At 34.0% G+C, this 15,445-nt stretch overlaps 1 protein-coding gene across 2 annotated transcripts; it reads left to right on the forward strand.

Annotated features, from left to right (window-relative positions):
* The first annotated feature begins 7,184 nt into the window (after positions 1-7,184).
* On the forward strand, positions 7,185-8,009 carry LOC147384437 (dehydrin HIRD11-like). Of its 2 annotated transcripts, none has more exons than XM_086426856.1 (2): positions 7,185-7,550; positions 7,831-8,009. In XM_086426856.1, exon 1 carries the CDS (start codon positions 7,248-7,250, stop codon positions 7,548-7,550), a length of 303 nt encoding a protein of 100 aa, XP_086282982.1. In that variant the 5' UTR covers positions 7,185-7,247; the 3' UTR covers positions 7,831-8,009. The 2 variants fall into 2 exon arrangements, with proteins under 2 accessions (XP_086282982.1, XP_086282981.1); XM_086426855.1 differs by having other exon boundaries at positions 7,186-7,550; positions 7,837-8,009.
* Positions 8,010-15,445: the final 7,436 nt, after the last annotated feature.

Below are 15,445 nucleotides of genomic sequence, written 5' to 3' on the forward strand. Positions count from 1 at the left end.
TAGAAGGTTTTCGGGTGATCAATTAGGATGCCATTTCTTCAGATTCAGAATCGGAGCTCTCGAGGGTGAAGAAGGAGGAAGTGGTGGAAGAAAGGATATTTGTTTGAGCACGGGATTGAGTAGGTTTTTCCCTTGATCTAGGAAGGGTGGTGAGTGGAAGGCTTGGCGATAGGGAAGTAAGTTTCTCCATGAACTCCTTATCTAAAAGAATGGTTTCAAGAATGGGAGCGGGAGGTGGACGTCTGTCTTTGACACCTACAGAGGTAAAATAAGTTAGTCAATAAATAAGAAAACCAACAATTAAGGAAAAAAGGTACATTAGATATTCCTACCCTTCTAATTGAAATAATAGTTTTTGAGGACAAGAATGGACTATCCCTTAACATACTCCCAAGAGCTGGTAAACTTGATTGGGTACAGAAACCACTCTTTGTCTGTCTCGGAAAGTTGGAACAGAACTTCACATATTTTCCTCTTCATCAAATAGAATACCCCCAGCTGTTTGGGGGCTTTTGAAAGCTTGTACTAAATGTCAATAAGGATAAGCTTTTGGCCTTCAAGAAGGTAAGAGTTCATCAACTTGATCATAAAAATCAAGCAGAAGAAGTTCCCTGTCATTTGATTAGGAGCTTATGGTAAAAGTTCAAGACTTCACGGGTTAGCGAAGATAAGGGAACTCTAAGACCAGTTTTGAGCTGACTCCAGAGGACAAGGGTTGTGTCATTTTCCCAGGTTTCATTGGGATAAAGAAAATCCCACCACTTCATAGCTACAAACTCTAGAATAGAGTAAGTAGATCGGAAGTCATCCACGGAGGGTTTAGTAGGAGTATATGGTTTGTAACCCATTGAGGACTAGTGGTTTCTTAGAAAAAATAAAAAGAAAAATAAAGAAGAAAAGAAAAGAGTGATGAAAAACCACAAGACAGAGGGTGCGAAAAAGGATACCTAGAACAATAAGGGAAAGAGAAAGAAACTTGGACTGAGAAAGTCAAATGAAGAAAACCAGCAGCACTTCAATGAAAGAAACCAGAGAAAAGTAGAAATGAGGGGGAGAGAGATCTTTTTATAAGAAAAGTGTCCTTGAGATTCACATTCAATCCTAGGGCTAGAGCTACCTAGAGGAGAGAACACATTATGAGTTATAATGACCATCATTTCACCCCAAGAATGAGGCGACCGAATGCCATGCTTCCCGTGCCCAACCTATGGAGCAGCGTCACGTGGAGAAAAACCAACCGCCTACGATGTTAAACAACTGCATGTAATGGTCGACATAATGAGGTAACGGCGCATAACTGCAGCCCTATTGTGAACGACACATGGAGTAGTCAATAAATGCATACCTTTGGAACACACAATCCATTTAATGCACAAACGTTTGTACATCATAGGTCAGGTATCGTGAAACTTGTACGTCAAAAATAAAGCACTGTGGAGTTCGAAACGTTAGTCAGAATAATGCAATAGAGGTTCTCGGAAACTCATGATACTCATGACCTTCCAAGATGGGGCATTGTAGAGGAAAAAATCCCTCAACAATAGGAGAAGGCGATTGGGTTGGAGGAATTTTTCGTAGATCACATGTTCTGGATGCTCCTTCTTTCGAACCAACATAGATTAGGTATGATCTAGAATAATAACAACCCAAGAGGATAAGGTGCACAGATCCCTGGATTCTCGGAATTCGAGCGTAATATTTTAAGAAAATTCTTAACTTCAAGGGATGAGGCGTTGACCTTTTCAAAAAAGGAAAGGAGATAAGAGGGAAACGAAAAAAAAAAAAAGGAAAGAAGACTCTATAAATAGAATAAAGAATACATAACAAAGGAATTCAATCTAAACCTAAATGAGAGAAAAAATTCTATAAAAACTCTCGGATAAATCTAACTTTGGCATCAGTGGCTCTCTTTTTTAAGGAAGAAAACTGGATAGAGTTAAATCATGAGCGTGTGTTCTAAGAACTTAGGTTGATATCGAGGCTCAGTCTTCATCATCAAATCATCACAAAATTGATCTCCACAAAGAAATTAGAGAGTTCTAATAGAATTCTCTCTCTCTCTCTCTCTCTCTCTCTCTCTCTCTCTCTCTCTCTCTCTCTCTCTCTCTCGCTTGTGTTTTAAACTCAATCGAAGCATGGGGGAGGAAAGATCGAGTCCTTGTGGGATTCCCTCTCCCTCTCTCAATTTTATTTTTATAATTTTTTATTTTGTTTTTAGAATTGTTCTAGTGAGGAAAAATTCTCTTTCAATTGAAATATATGGGCGATGATCTCACCAAGTTTAGCACTCCACTAACCCATTAATTTTGATTTATTCAAAAAATAATTTATTTGATTAATGGACTAAAAGGTCGAATTTCATTGTTTGATATTAATTTTTGAATTCAAAATCGATGATCCACAATAATAATTTTTTTTGGAAATGATGGACTAAGTTTTGGTATTGATTGATTCAATTAATTCATCGATGGTTTGAATGGTTCAATTAGGAAATTTAATTCATTATTCAATTGTTAGTTAATTTTCAAGATCGATTGGTCGATCGGTTGATTAATTCATTCTTTGGTTAATGAATGGTTTGATTGAGGATTTAATTATTGATTGGTTTGATTTCTACGATCGGAGAATAATGGGTCCTATCAGTTAATTCTAAGGATTACTATTTGCACCCACCTTATTCAATTTAACATTCCATTGATAAATTTAGTTGCAATAAGTAAAAACTTTAAATTTCAAACGACAAAAATCTAATAACGAATCTTAGATTTTAAGATCTTTGATTTAAAGTTTTAAAATTTTTGATCATAGCTTTAATTTCATGCTTTCATGTGATCGACGAGTTTCATTTTATGTTAAAAAAAATTATTATTTCATGTGATGAAAATTGTCATTTTATATGAAAATTTGTATAATTCCTAAGTACAGTGGTCTCTAGGTCTTGTTGATTTGTCTGAATATTGTCAAAAGATTTGTTTTTAGGTCCCAAAGTCAAGTTTAAGGACATTTTGATCATATTTGTAATCCTTCGTAAACTTCTCCGTTTTTACTTATTTTAGTCTCATTAGACTTAAAATCACATTCCGAAAGCAGTAAAAGAATTTTTGAGATATTTTGGAGGTGTTGGGCTCATATGGGGTATTTTTTTCATTTTGTCAATTTATGATGATTTCTAAGTTTCAAAGCCTTATTTTTTTAGTGTTGTGAGGTTTGTAGGTTATTAAAACGTGTGATGATCCTGAGCATACATATTCATTAAATAATATTTAAGATGGAGGCGATCCTAAGCATGCATAATTTCTAAGTTGAGCGTATAGAAAAAAGACAGAATGAGAAAGGACTGGGAAGGAATTTGACTATGATTAAGATAATAGGAAGAAGATCTCTTGTAAGCTTTCGATTCATTGCATATATTATGCACTCATCATTAGGGATCCACAACAATCGAGGAATGGATTGTCAGATTAAGCAGACACAAAATGAGGTATCTGTAGTAAACTAAATATGATTCGATTTTCGATTGAGAATAGGAGGGAGAGAAACTTACAATTAGGTCTTCGACCTACATGAGAGAGTTATGATTTAGAAAAAGAAAGATTTCGATTGAGAGAGATATAATTTTAGAGAAAAGTAGATATAGAGCTTCTGTCGAGATATTCAGAGCTTCACGCAAAGTCAAGTAGGAGAGGGCTTTGTTCGAGTGAGGTAGGGTATGATCCAATGAGAATGAGAGAGATGGAGAAGACGAGAAAGAGGGTTTCATTTGAGTAAGGGAGTGTGGAGAAAAAGAAGACAAGAGAGAGATGGTTGAATGAATATGAGAGAGATAGAGAAGATGAGAGAGAGTTGGTTCTCTTCTGTTGTTGGTTTGAGAGAGAGAGAGGTCCGAGTTAAGTGAAAGGATATATTGTTTAAAATAAATTCTGACAGGGGTTTACCTTTAATTTGATGAAATTTCTGTTATAAAATTGTTTGCTGCTGGCTCTTGTAGATCATATCCATTCTCTAGGGCCTCCGAACAACTCCCTATACGTATCCTTCAGGATAAGTATCTCCAAGATTTGTGCTACGAAGATACTTATAAATCACAACCATTGGATTTTGTGTTTAAGGGGTTGTAATCATGTGTTCTTTTCACGAGTCATTATTAAGATTCAACGGATCCCAACCCATATATATATAGGTGAGATATTTACCTTACAATTCAGAAAAATGTTCTCAGTTATAATTCTATAACTTTGACTTCATTTATTACCTTTATATAGGCTTTCTCAAAGGGTCTCTTTATTTACACCAATCATGTGATGTTAATGTATCCCCCTAAAAAGATATTACACCATTTTCAATCGATTCCTCCACTACAAGCCTTCTAAAACTTGAATTTCAACATATTACATTAATGGATGTTTGTTTCTACAAAATTATATCTTCTGTGGCTGTGCGTGTTTTTTATGTATTTACCATTGAACTCAATGATTTCAATACAAATGGAATAGTGAACTTAAGAAAACTCTTCCAACAACTTAATAAATTGATGAGTTAAATGAGCAAGACAAGAAAACAAGTTAGAAAAGAAAATGACATTTAATGAAGATTTTTTTTTCTCATGTGTCAACACTGACCCGTCTACATGTAACAAGCCATATCAATATGTACTTGTTAGCATGGCTTTTCCATGTCTTCAAACACCTATTGACATGGCCTAAGCCATGTCAGATGATCCATATTGACATTGATAAAAGCTTGAAATCTCATTGTGTCAATAGGGCCATTCGACATGGCTTAACGATAGCCTTTTGTTGACATGACTCAATCTATGTCGACACTGGACTATTTACATAGAACAACATAAATTTTTAATTTTTTTTTAAATTGATACAACCGTAAGTAAAGGAAATGGAGACGAGAGAGTAAACAAAAAAAAAGGAAGAAGGAAAACCTTAAAATCTTATTTGAAAAATCTTACATTTCTACTCTTTTACATATAATAGACAATAAAAAAAATTAAAAAAAAAAAACAGAGGAGGAGAAGAATGCATGCACATCTTCATTTAGGTTGTTTTGTTGCAAAGAAGAGAAAAAAGGGGTTGGTTCATTTAGTAACAAGAAAGAAGGAAACAATGAGAATAAGGAAACGATGAGAAGAGGGTGACGATGCGAGGAAGAAGAAATCAGATTGATAAATTGGATAGGTGCACTTAACAAAGTAGGTGAGTATATTAAAGTTATATATACTAAAAAAAAGACTTAGACATCACTTTCTTTTAAATAAACATCAATACTTAAATCTAAAGTGCATTTTTCATGGGTGGAGGGATCGCGCAAAAAAATCCAGGACATTAGACATTGATTTATGTTTGATCTTTAAGCATCGGCTTTGAAAAAATCGGTGTCTAAAAACCGCTTTTTACACGCACTTTGTCATCCAAGGAATAGACATCACTTTTTTTTATAGACATCATTTAAAAAGTGGTGTCTAAAGTCCTTTTTCTTAAGGTAAGTATAAAATAGCTGGACTGGGATCCACATTTAAGCCACTTCGACTGCCATGTTAGTCCACATTCGTTAAACAGGAAATATACTACACATACTTTATATGTGTTTTATATGTCCAAAATAAAAAATTTGGAAATAAATAATTCATTATTCTTCAAAAGGGAGTCAACCTATATAATAATACAATTATCATAATCCAATGATTTTCAAGTTAGGATGATTTAATTATAAATCTAAAACATCCAATAAAAGATTATAATATTCTAGTAAAATTCTTAATCATATAATTCCCTGAAAAGATTTGAACTATAAAAAACATCTAAACTTTAATTCAAAAACTGTAACTTAGATCTCAAGCAATTGACCATCAAAAAAAGCCAAACATAATAAACTAAAAAAATATTCAACAAAATATCCCTTGAGCTTGAATGAGAGAGAGAGAGAGAGAAGCGCATACTCCTCTTATTAAGAGAAAGAAAAACACCAAAGGAGAACAATTAAAAAGCTTCTAAAGAGTTGCATGGATCGATTCGATTTCAATTCTTCTCTGTAAAGTTGTAGAGGTTGATTTGATTTCAAATCTACTTCTTTGTTATTTTCAAATATGGTTTTTTAGTTTCTTTTGATCAATTTAATGATAGAAAGAACCCGCCTACATGGGCTGCTAGAGAGTGAAGATAATGGAGAGATTGCGAAGTCCAATCAATGGAGCAGACTGGAGCTTTGTTACTAACTTAGGTTATGTCAATTTTTTTTTTTTTTTTTTTTTTGGAATATCACAATATTCATAAATAAATAAATCATTTTATTGGTTTTCTTATTAAAATATGTGAATTTTTCAAATCATTTAATTATTCGGATGAATGGTACTTTTATAAAAAAAAAAGAAGGTTAATAAACAATTGGTAATTTTTTTTCGCAAATAAAACCACAGATTGCTAAGAAGGTCCTAGCAAGGATTTAACGGGCTGAAAATTTAAGCCCGACAGTTGCTTCACAGGCTCTAGATGAAGTCCTAAACTTTGTTTAATTTAGTTGGGTCGGGCTGGGTTAACGGGCCCAAGGGTATGTATTAAATTTGCCGACGTTCACGTGTAACGCATCAAAGTGGAAGATTTTGCGTGGCTATCTTTACATACACGTCTCCCATCACGAGATTCAGTGTTTCTGTTGACAATAATGGAGAGTGAGTGTGTTACTATAATCCCGGTAAGCCTCAAGATTTCCTTTAAGATTCTTATTTGTAAATATCAAGCTCCATCTGACCGTAGAAATATCGGGACGACTACGCCCCCCTACCTTCAAACTTTCATGCTTATCCTTTTCGGTTCTGAAACTGAACAGTTGGTGGTTATACGTGTCAAAGTTACGATGGTGTTAATTTTCAATGGTAGGGTTTGTGGTATTAGATTCTTAGCTGTCGGTCTCAACACGCTGCATCCGCGAAAGCTTGAAATTACAATTGTGCCCCTTTCCATCATCTAATTATTCAAGCTAGAATAATAATGATGATGATTCCTGACCTGAAGAAGTAATATCTCATTGTGGGTGGGTGGGTCCCAGTAGCTATGATACAGTCGGATAGATATTATTAAGGCGGGGCATTCTTGTAAATAATTAAACGTATATTTTTGTTGTTATTGTTGTTGGGACTTGGGACTTGGGACTGCTATAAATAAAGGTAGTATTTCCAATGTAAGTAAGTAAGTAAGACATTTGTTCTTTCTCTAAATTTCTATCTTTCGTTTAGTAAAATGGCGGGAATCATCCACAAAATAGGAGAGACTCTGAACATGGGAGGAGGTAACAAAGACAAAGAAGAACACAAGAAGCAAGGTGAGGAACATAAGCACTATGAGGAAAACAAACACCATGAACAACAACAACAACACAAGGAGGGTGGTATGATGGATAAACTCAAAGACAAGATCCATGGAGAAGGAGATCACAAGGACGGAGGGACGAAGAAGAAGAAGGACAAGAAGGACAAGAAGAAGAAACACGAGGATGGACATGGTCATGACCATGGTCACAGCAGTAGCAGCGACAGCGATTAGGTATGATTTTCTCTTAGATCTGAGATCTGAGATCTGAGAAATAAATTAATGGTTGATGATCTGTACGTTAATTTGTTTTTTTCTTCTTGATATTGATCTTTAGATTTCGATCTCTGATAATCAGATCCGAGAGAAATTCTAGATCTTTAATATTTGATATAGATTTAATTAGATCTGGAAAATTGAGTGGATCTGATGATATTATCTTGATCTGATCTATATATGGTTGTATTTATAATATTTGCGATAAATCTGATTTGGTTTATATTTTAATTTTGAGATGCAGAGCCGAAATGGAAATGGAAGGGAGACGAGACGGGATGATGTTGTAGCTTAACAAGGTTTTTCGTTTTGGTTCTGTCTCTTGTAGTCGCAGCTATTACTAAGGACGACTAAGTAATACTCTTTTGACATGTAATAAAAATAATATTATGAATAATTTTACTAGTATTAATTATATATCGGATGATGTACCTACGTCATGTGCCTCGCGTGTTGAAGATTCCTTTTTCATTGAAGATTTAAATCGATAAAATATCAAATCGAACAACTACCAAATTAAAAACCATACTCCTATCTCATGGAAAATTTGTTTAAAAAAATTTAAAAACAAATTTCAGAGTTAAATATCCGACAATCAGTCTCATAAATTGATCGAAATAAGAAAAATGGATTTGTATTGACGTGCATGACAACGTTTTGTCTTATATGGCAAAATAGCTTCGTATTGGGCTGATTCTGATTGGGTTTTTTTTTTAATGATCCATATGGTGAATTCATCTTTTTCACACAAAATCAGTCTATTTTAAGACTTATAATCCCTATGAAAAGTGATTACAAACTAATAGGTAAAAATGAATGTCCACCATTTAACGAAAGTGGAGATGGGCTGATTTTTTATTATTTTTTATTTTTGCAAAGATGATCCCCTCACCACAGGATGAATCTCACAATAAAAAATCAGTTCGACATTTTGTCCATGTAAGACGTCATGTCGGTTGAAGGATCCAGACCTTTTATATATATATATATATGGGAAATGTTCAGCACCCTAAGTTTTACCACACACTTTAACAAACGTTTTTTGTCCTACATGGGTTAGAAGTTTTGGAATGGATTGATTTTTTGTGAGGATGATCTCTATGATTAGAAGATCATCCTCCCCAAAAATCAGCCCATTCCGAAATGTTTAGCCCCATGTTTACAAGTTGAAAAATCGTGGACCGTCCATTTTTTGTAAATCATTTTTGATGGGGTTAGAAGTTTTGGAATGAGCTAATTTTTGGTGAGGATGATCTCCTCACCATAGAGATCATCCTCACCAAAAATCAGTCCATCATCACCAAAAATCAGTCCATTCCGAAACTTCTAACCCATGTAGGACAAAACGCGTTTGTTAAAGTGTGTGGTAAAACTTAGGGTGCCGAACGGGACCCTATATATATATATATATATGGGAAATGTTCAATAACAAATATTTTGGCAAAATATTTTTCAAAACATGGGTTAGGTTTTGGAATGGACTGATTTTTTTGGTGTAGATGATCTCTACAGTCTATTTCAAAATTTATATTTCAAAATTTATAATCCTATTAAAAATGATTTACAAAAAATGAACCGTCCATGATTTTTCAATTTGTAAATTGGGATTAGAAGTTTTGGAATGGACTGATTTTTGATGAGGATGATTTCCTTATTGTAAAAATCAGTCCATTCCAAAACCTTCACTCATGTTTTGAAAAATATTTTGTCAAAATGTTTGTTGTTGAACGGGATCATATATATATATATATATATATATATATATATATAGGGTCAGGTTCAAAGGACAACCATTTCTACACACATATAGACAACGTGTTTTGTCTTATATGGGCAAAAATGTTTGGAATGGACTGATTTTTTGTGAGGATGATCTCTGTGATGAGGAGATCATCCTTGCCAAAAATCAGCTCATTATGAAACTTCTAGACCGTCCAATTTTTGTTGAAAAATTATAGACCGTCCAATTTTTGTAAATCAATTTTGATGGGGTTACAAGTTTTGGAATGGGATGATTTTTTGCCAGGATGATCCCCTCATCACAGAGATCATCCTCACAAAAAATCAGTCCATTCCAAACATTTTTGCCCATATAAGACAAAACACGTTGTCTATATGTGTGTAGAAATGGTTGTCCTTTGAACCTAACCCATATATATATATATATATATATGGGTCAGGTTCAAAGGACAACCATTTCAACACACATATAGACAACGTGTTTTGTCTTACATGGGCAAAAATGTTTGGAATGGGCTGATTTTTGTGAGGATGATTTCTGTGGTGAGGAGATCATTCTTGCCAAAAATCAGCTCATTATGAAACTTCTAGACCGTCCAATTTTTGTTGAAAAATTATAGACCGTCCAATTTTTGTAAATCAATTTTGATGGGGTTACAAGTTTTGGAATGGGATGATTTTTTGCCAGGATGATCCCCTCATCACAGAGATCATCCTCACAAAAAATCAGCCCATTCCAAACATTTTTGCCCATATAAGACAAACACGTTGTCTATATGTGTGTTGAAATGGTTGTCCTTTGAACCTGACCCTATATATATATATATATATATATATATATATAGATGATTGTTACAAAGATTTATCTTTGAAAAATGTGCATCAAAAAATCTCTTCCAAAAAGAAAATATATATACCTTTCATTGCACTTTCTTATTAAATATTAGTTTAAAAAGGATTTTTAAGTCTAAATATGATAATTATCTTTTTAATAATTTTTTATATTTAAATAAATGTATTTATATGAGAATATTTGAGTAATTCTTATGATTTAAAATTAATTATAAGCTCCTTGATTACAGTGATGTCTCAAATTAATTATAAATTATAAGTTCCTTGATTAGTCATATCTCATCGAACAATGAAAAAAATATTCTTATTTTCTCTTTCAAAAAATTGTTGATTTTTAAGTCATCATTAAATTGATTAAATTGATTTGATATGTGTCTGTTAGATTTATTAGAATATATAAATAATTTTTAATAATTAAAATATAATTTTAAAATACCCATCAAAATGCTTATCAAATTGATTCAAATCAAAAGATTAGCAGGTGAATTTAAATGAGATAAATAAAATTATTTATAATTTATTTATAATTTTTAATAAATAAAAAAATTTATTTTTTATTTTTTTTATAGAAATATCAATAATCAAATAAATTGGAAAGTGTTTTAATTGACTCGTATATTTTTTTAGAGTTGTTAAAAGGATATTTTAGATATTTTTCTTAAAAATATCTTCATAAGATCTTTAATAATTTAATATTTTATTAAACGACACTTATTAAGTATATTTTTTTTGAGTTATTAAAAGGATATTTTAGATATTTTTCTTAAAAATATCTTCATAAGATCTTTAATAATTTAATATTTTATTAAACGACACTTATTAAGGATCATTTGATACATATTTTTAATAAAGAGTCGTCCTTAGTCATTGTCGCTTTCTTTTTTTTTTCCTTTTTTTAAGTTAAAAGTTGGCATTTCAACATTACAACCCTATTGAATGTTAAAGCACACCATTCTCATGTTACAACGGTTTCGCTCAAATTATAATGTCAACATTACAAAATATTATAACACTCAAAAACTATTTTAGTAATTCTTTACAAGTATGATTAGAATCCTATAAAATCTTAAAATCAAAAAGAAAAAATAAACGAAATTTAACTCAAAAATATAAAATAAAATAAGAAACAAAATTTCTATTGCCAACCCCCAACTTTTACTTACTCTAAACCCCTTGTTTATTTTCATTTTTTTTCTTACCACCAGAATGCCTATTATATAGTGGTCGGCCAGAACATGACTACACTACAAGAAGCAAAGCTTCGTAGACTCGACAAGTCGCTTATAGAATGCCGACTACTAAGTTCAGTTCAGTAAGGGTGGAGGGAAGCGAAGCTTAGCGAGCTTTATAAGGCCGACCACTACATAAGCCGCTGGCGGAGAAAGCTCTTCGAGCTTCCCTTCATTCGTTGCTAAGCCAAGGTCCCAGGTCTCCGAGTCAGCCCGCGCTTTTTCGAATCCAGTGCTCCAGGTGTTGAAAGAATTTGAAGATGTGATGCCAAGTGAGCTCCCCAAGGCCTTGCCACCACGAAGGCCGATTGATCCCAAATTGAGTTGGTGCCTGGAGCCAAGCCTCCTGCGAGGGGGCCCTATCGAATGAGTCCTCCGGAACTGGCCGAACTACGTAAACAACTTGATGCACTCTTGGAATCTGGGTTCATTAGGCCTTCCAAGGCCCCATATGGAGCACCTGTCCTATTCCAACGAAAGCACGATGGATCACTACGACTTTGTGTGGACTACCGAGCATTGAACAAGGTCACTGTCAAGAACATAAGTAAATGTTGGGGTGCCAATAGCAATTCTCTTATCAAAATACACTCAAATTACAATCTCATGCCTTGTGATGGGAGGTTACATAACACAATCAAATGGTAATCCATGCCCCTATTTTCATAGTGATTAGTTTTTCAAGTAATCACATCTTATATTTATGCTGGTTAGTTTTTCAAATAAATAAATACTCTTACATTGTAATCTTCATAATTAATATTTTGAATTACAAATAGATCCTTCTAATTTTATTAGGATAAGACAGAGTAATTTTTGTGAAATACACCATATAAAAATGAAATAAAAATTAAATTTTTTTCTTTTTAAATTACCTAAAATTATAAGAATTCAAGCAAATCTTATGCCTATTTTGAAAGTGACCATGTTTATCAACATTGCATTTTTCTTTGTCGATTTTTGATAGTAAGACAAATATAAATATATGGGAAATGATTTTTCATATGTATCAGATTTGCCTCAAGTAGCAAAAAATCTGTAGACACCCCTAACTTGAGTGTCAGAGAGTTTTTAGTAGGACCACGCCAGAATAAGTAAGGAAGTGGCAACAGAGACATCGGATCTGTGAGGTCAAGTCCATCAACACCATTCACCAGAATCTAAACCCACAATACCTACATCATTTTATTTTTTTTATTTTTTATGAAATATATTTTAGTTCAAGTTAGTATTGTTATGGAACAAGAGGACCAAGTTGTATACAAGCATTTGGGAAGCATGGCAATTATTAGCAGATACAAGGCTCTATGGAACTCCGAAAGAGCAAAGTCAGTTGCTCGACACGTAAGAGTCCGTCTATAAATTTAGTGAGCTTATATCGCCATGCCTACTTTTTGACAAAGTGGACATGTGATTTATTCATTTTTGATATATATCAACTACTTTAGGGGGGGGTTTGGAGTCGCTACCATTCATTTTGGAAAAATGTATGAATGGTCATCCGGATTGCATTTTTTGAAAAATATGTAATTTTTAGCATTTTAGTGACTCTCGTACGGATATGACTCATTTGGTTCAACTTTTGATTCAAGGTAAGGGGGTCCATTTTATAGAGTAGGGAAGGTGTTAAGCACTCTAGTCCATCCCCTTTTGGTGGTAACCTCGGATTCGGTCCATTTTTTAGAAACTTTGATGTTGGTTCAAGCCATTAAGGGCACCCTTATTGAAAAAGGAGCCCTTCGATGATTTAAACCATTGTGGTGTGTGTGCAAAAATGTAGAGAAGGGGGGTGTAAGAAGAAGAGGAAAAGTTGGAGAGGAGAGAAATGGGTAATCCTTGTATAATGCCCACCTTGTTCTTCTTGACCTTCTTTGACTTTGTTCAAAAGATGAGTCTTCTATGAATTTCCTTGACTTACTTGAGAGAGTTGAGAGTTGAGAGAAAAGTGAGAGTTGAGTATTGAGGGTTAAGAGTTAAGGTGAGTTGAGTGTTAAGAGTTAAAAGAAAATTGAGAGTTAAGAGTTGAGGTGAGTTGAGAGTTGAGATTAGAGGGTTGAGTATGATAGTGAAAGAGAGTGATTTTTTCTTATGAGACTTGGGGGTGTCATTTTTAAGAGATGAAGGGGGTATTTATAGGGGTTTAGAGGATACTTTAGGGATATAATAGTGTGAAATGTTGGAAGAGTAGAGAATGACATGAGTTTTGAATGTGGGGGTATGAAACTTAGAGTTAGGATGATGGTAGTTGTGTAATGAAGGTAAATAGGTGATTTTTAACCCAAATGATTTGGATCTTACCCAAACCATTTGGGTGGAGTGTTTAGTGGGGTGAAATGATGGGTGTTTAAGAGGGTGGTTGTGATTGAGTGGTGTTTGATTTAAGATAATGGAGGGTGTAAGAGGGTAGTTGGGAGGATGAAGGAGATGGTGACATGTGGCAAGATGTGTAGAGATTAGGGATTTAGATTAATTGATGGGAGAGAATGAGTGTTTGATTTGAGAGAAGGGGTATAGGTTTAAGTTGTAGAGATGAGTTTGTAGGTAATGATAATGGTAGATTAGGGGAAGATGATAGTTGGTTAGTAGGGAGTGATGATAGTAGGTTAAGGAGAGGTATGGGTTGATGTGATTTTTTAGAAAAAAAAAGAGTAATAAGATAGTTAATTTTTTAGAGAAAGGTGATGGGAGTTGGTGGTTTGATGAGGAAAGTGAGATGGGGTGATGACATGTGTTATTTTTGATGAAAAAGTGATGATTAATTTGATGTGAGTGGTGGTTTATGGGTTAGGATTATGGGTTGGACATGCATAAGATATGGGTTTGGGCTTTAGTAGTGTTGGGCTTGGGTTTTAAGAGGACTTTTGGGATTTCAGGAATTTGTTGGGGTCATTTTGGATTAGATTTTTGATGGTGGGTAGGGTTTATGGTTTAGGTAAAAATGGGGTTGAACTTAGGTTAGGGGAGGGGAAGTGAGAGATTAATTAAGAGAGTTGAAGGTTTATGGGCCTCAAGTGAGCTTAGGGTATGTTTGATTCGAAAGCGGAGTGGGGAAGGCTAGGAGAGGTGGTGGGTATCCCAAGTCTCGTTTTTTTTATATATATAAATTTTATTCATTTTTTAAGATTTTTTGAAATCATTTGATTGCCACGTGTTAGCAAATCTGGCTTTCTAGGCTCGTTGGTGCATTTTATTGAAAGTCAGGTGTTTTTTGTTTCGAGAGCGGAGCGGTGAAGGTGGGGGTAGATTAAGTCCTTTTTTATGGGTCCGCTAGTCCCTTAGGGGGTTTTAGGGGCCTTTGATTCGATTAAAGTGTCGCATTTCGATGAATTAGGCCTTTTAGGCCCAACGACTATTTTTATTGAAAATCTGGTATTTTTGGGCTCTTTCAAGTGGGGGCTCGTTCAAATTGGGGTGTCTACAGTTGCCTTTTTTTGTAAGAATTACATGCAAAGAACTGCAAATAATAGATTAAATCCCTATTTGTACGGGCCATAAAACTTTGCGAAACACGACTTGAAAGCACTGAGTGGGTTGATGATTTTGTAGAAAATGACTACTCAAACACGGGGTTTGACAGAGTTTTACCTTATTACTCTTTAATCTCGATGGCACGGAGCTCGTTTGAGATCTCAGATTATATGAAAATTTGATAAGTTTCGAAATTTGAGTGTTTCTTCAGCCGGGTTTCGACAAATTGGAGGGCAATGTATTTCGAAAAGGTTTTCGAAATCCTTTTGATTTTTTTTTTGTGCTTAACATATCTTTGGAAGTCAATACCCGAACCAATACCCTTGCAAGGTAGTGAAATGCTTCCCAAGTCGTCTTTTCTCAAACAAAAAATCACAAGGCAATGATGATGTGTGGTGTGTTCTTGACTTCTTTATTTTCTTTCTTTTCCAACCTAAAATCCACTCTTCATTGCCTTCTTTTGTTGATCTTACTTTATTTCTACCATAAGTTAATCATCTCAATTCATGCATTGTCCCTTGTAATGACATCTTTGATCCTTTCAACAGTGCAAACAATAAGGTT

This window comes from Akebia trifoliata, chromosome 15 (assembly GCF_017979445.1).
Source record: "Akebia trifoliata isolate Shusen 1 chromosome 15, ASM1797944v1, whole genome shotgun sequence".
In the NCBI taxonomy this organism is placed as follows: domain Eukaryota; kingdom Viridiplantae; phylum Streptophyta; class Magnoliopsida; order Ranunculales; family Lardizabalaceae; genus Akebia; species Akebia trifoliata.

Coding starts and splice junctions, on each gene's coding strand:
- LOC147384437 (XM_086426856.1), top strand. CDS start 7,248: ATGGCGGGAATCATCCACAAAATAGGAGAGACTCTGAACATGGGAGGA.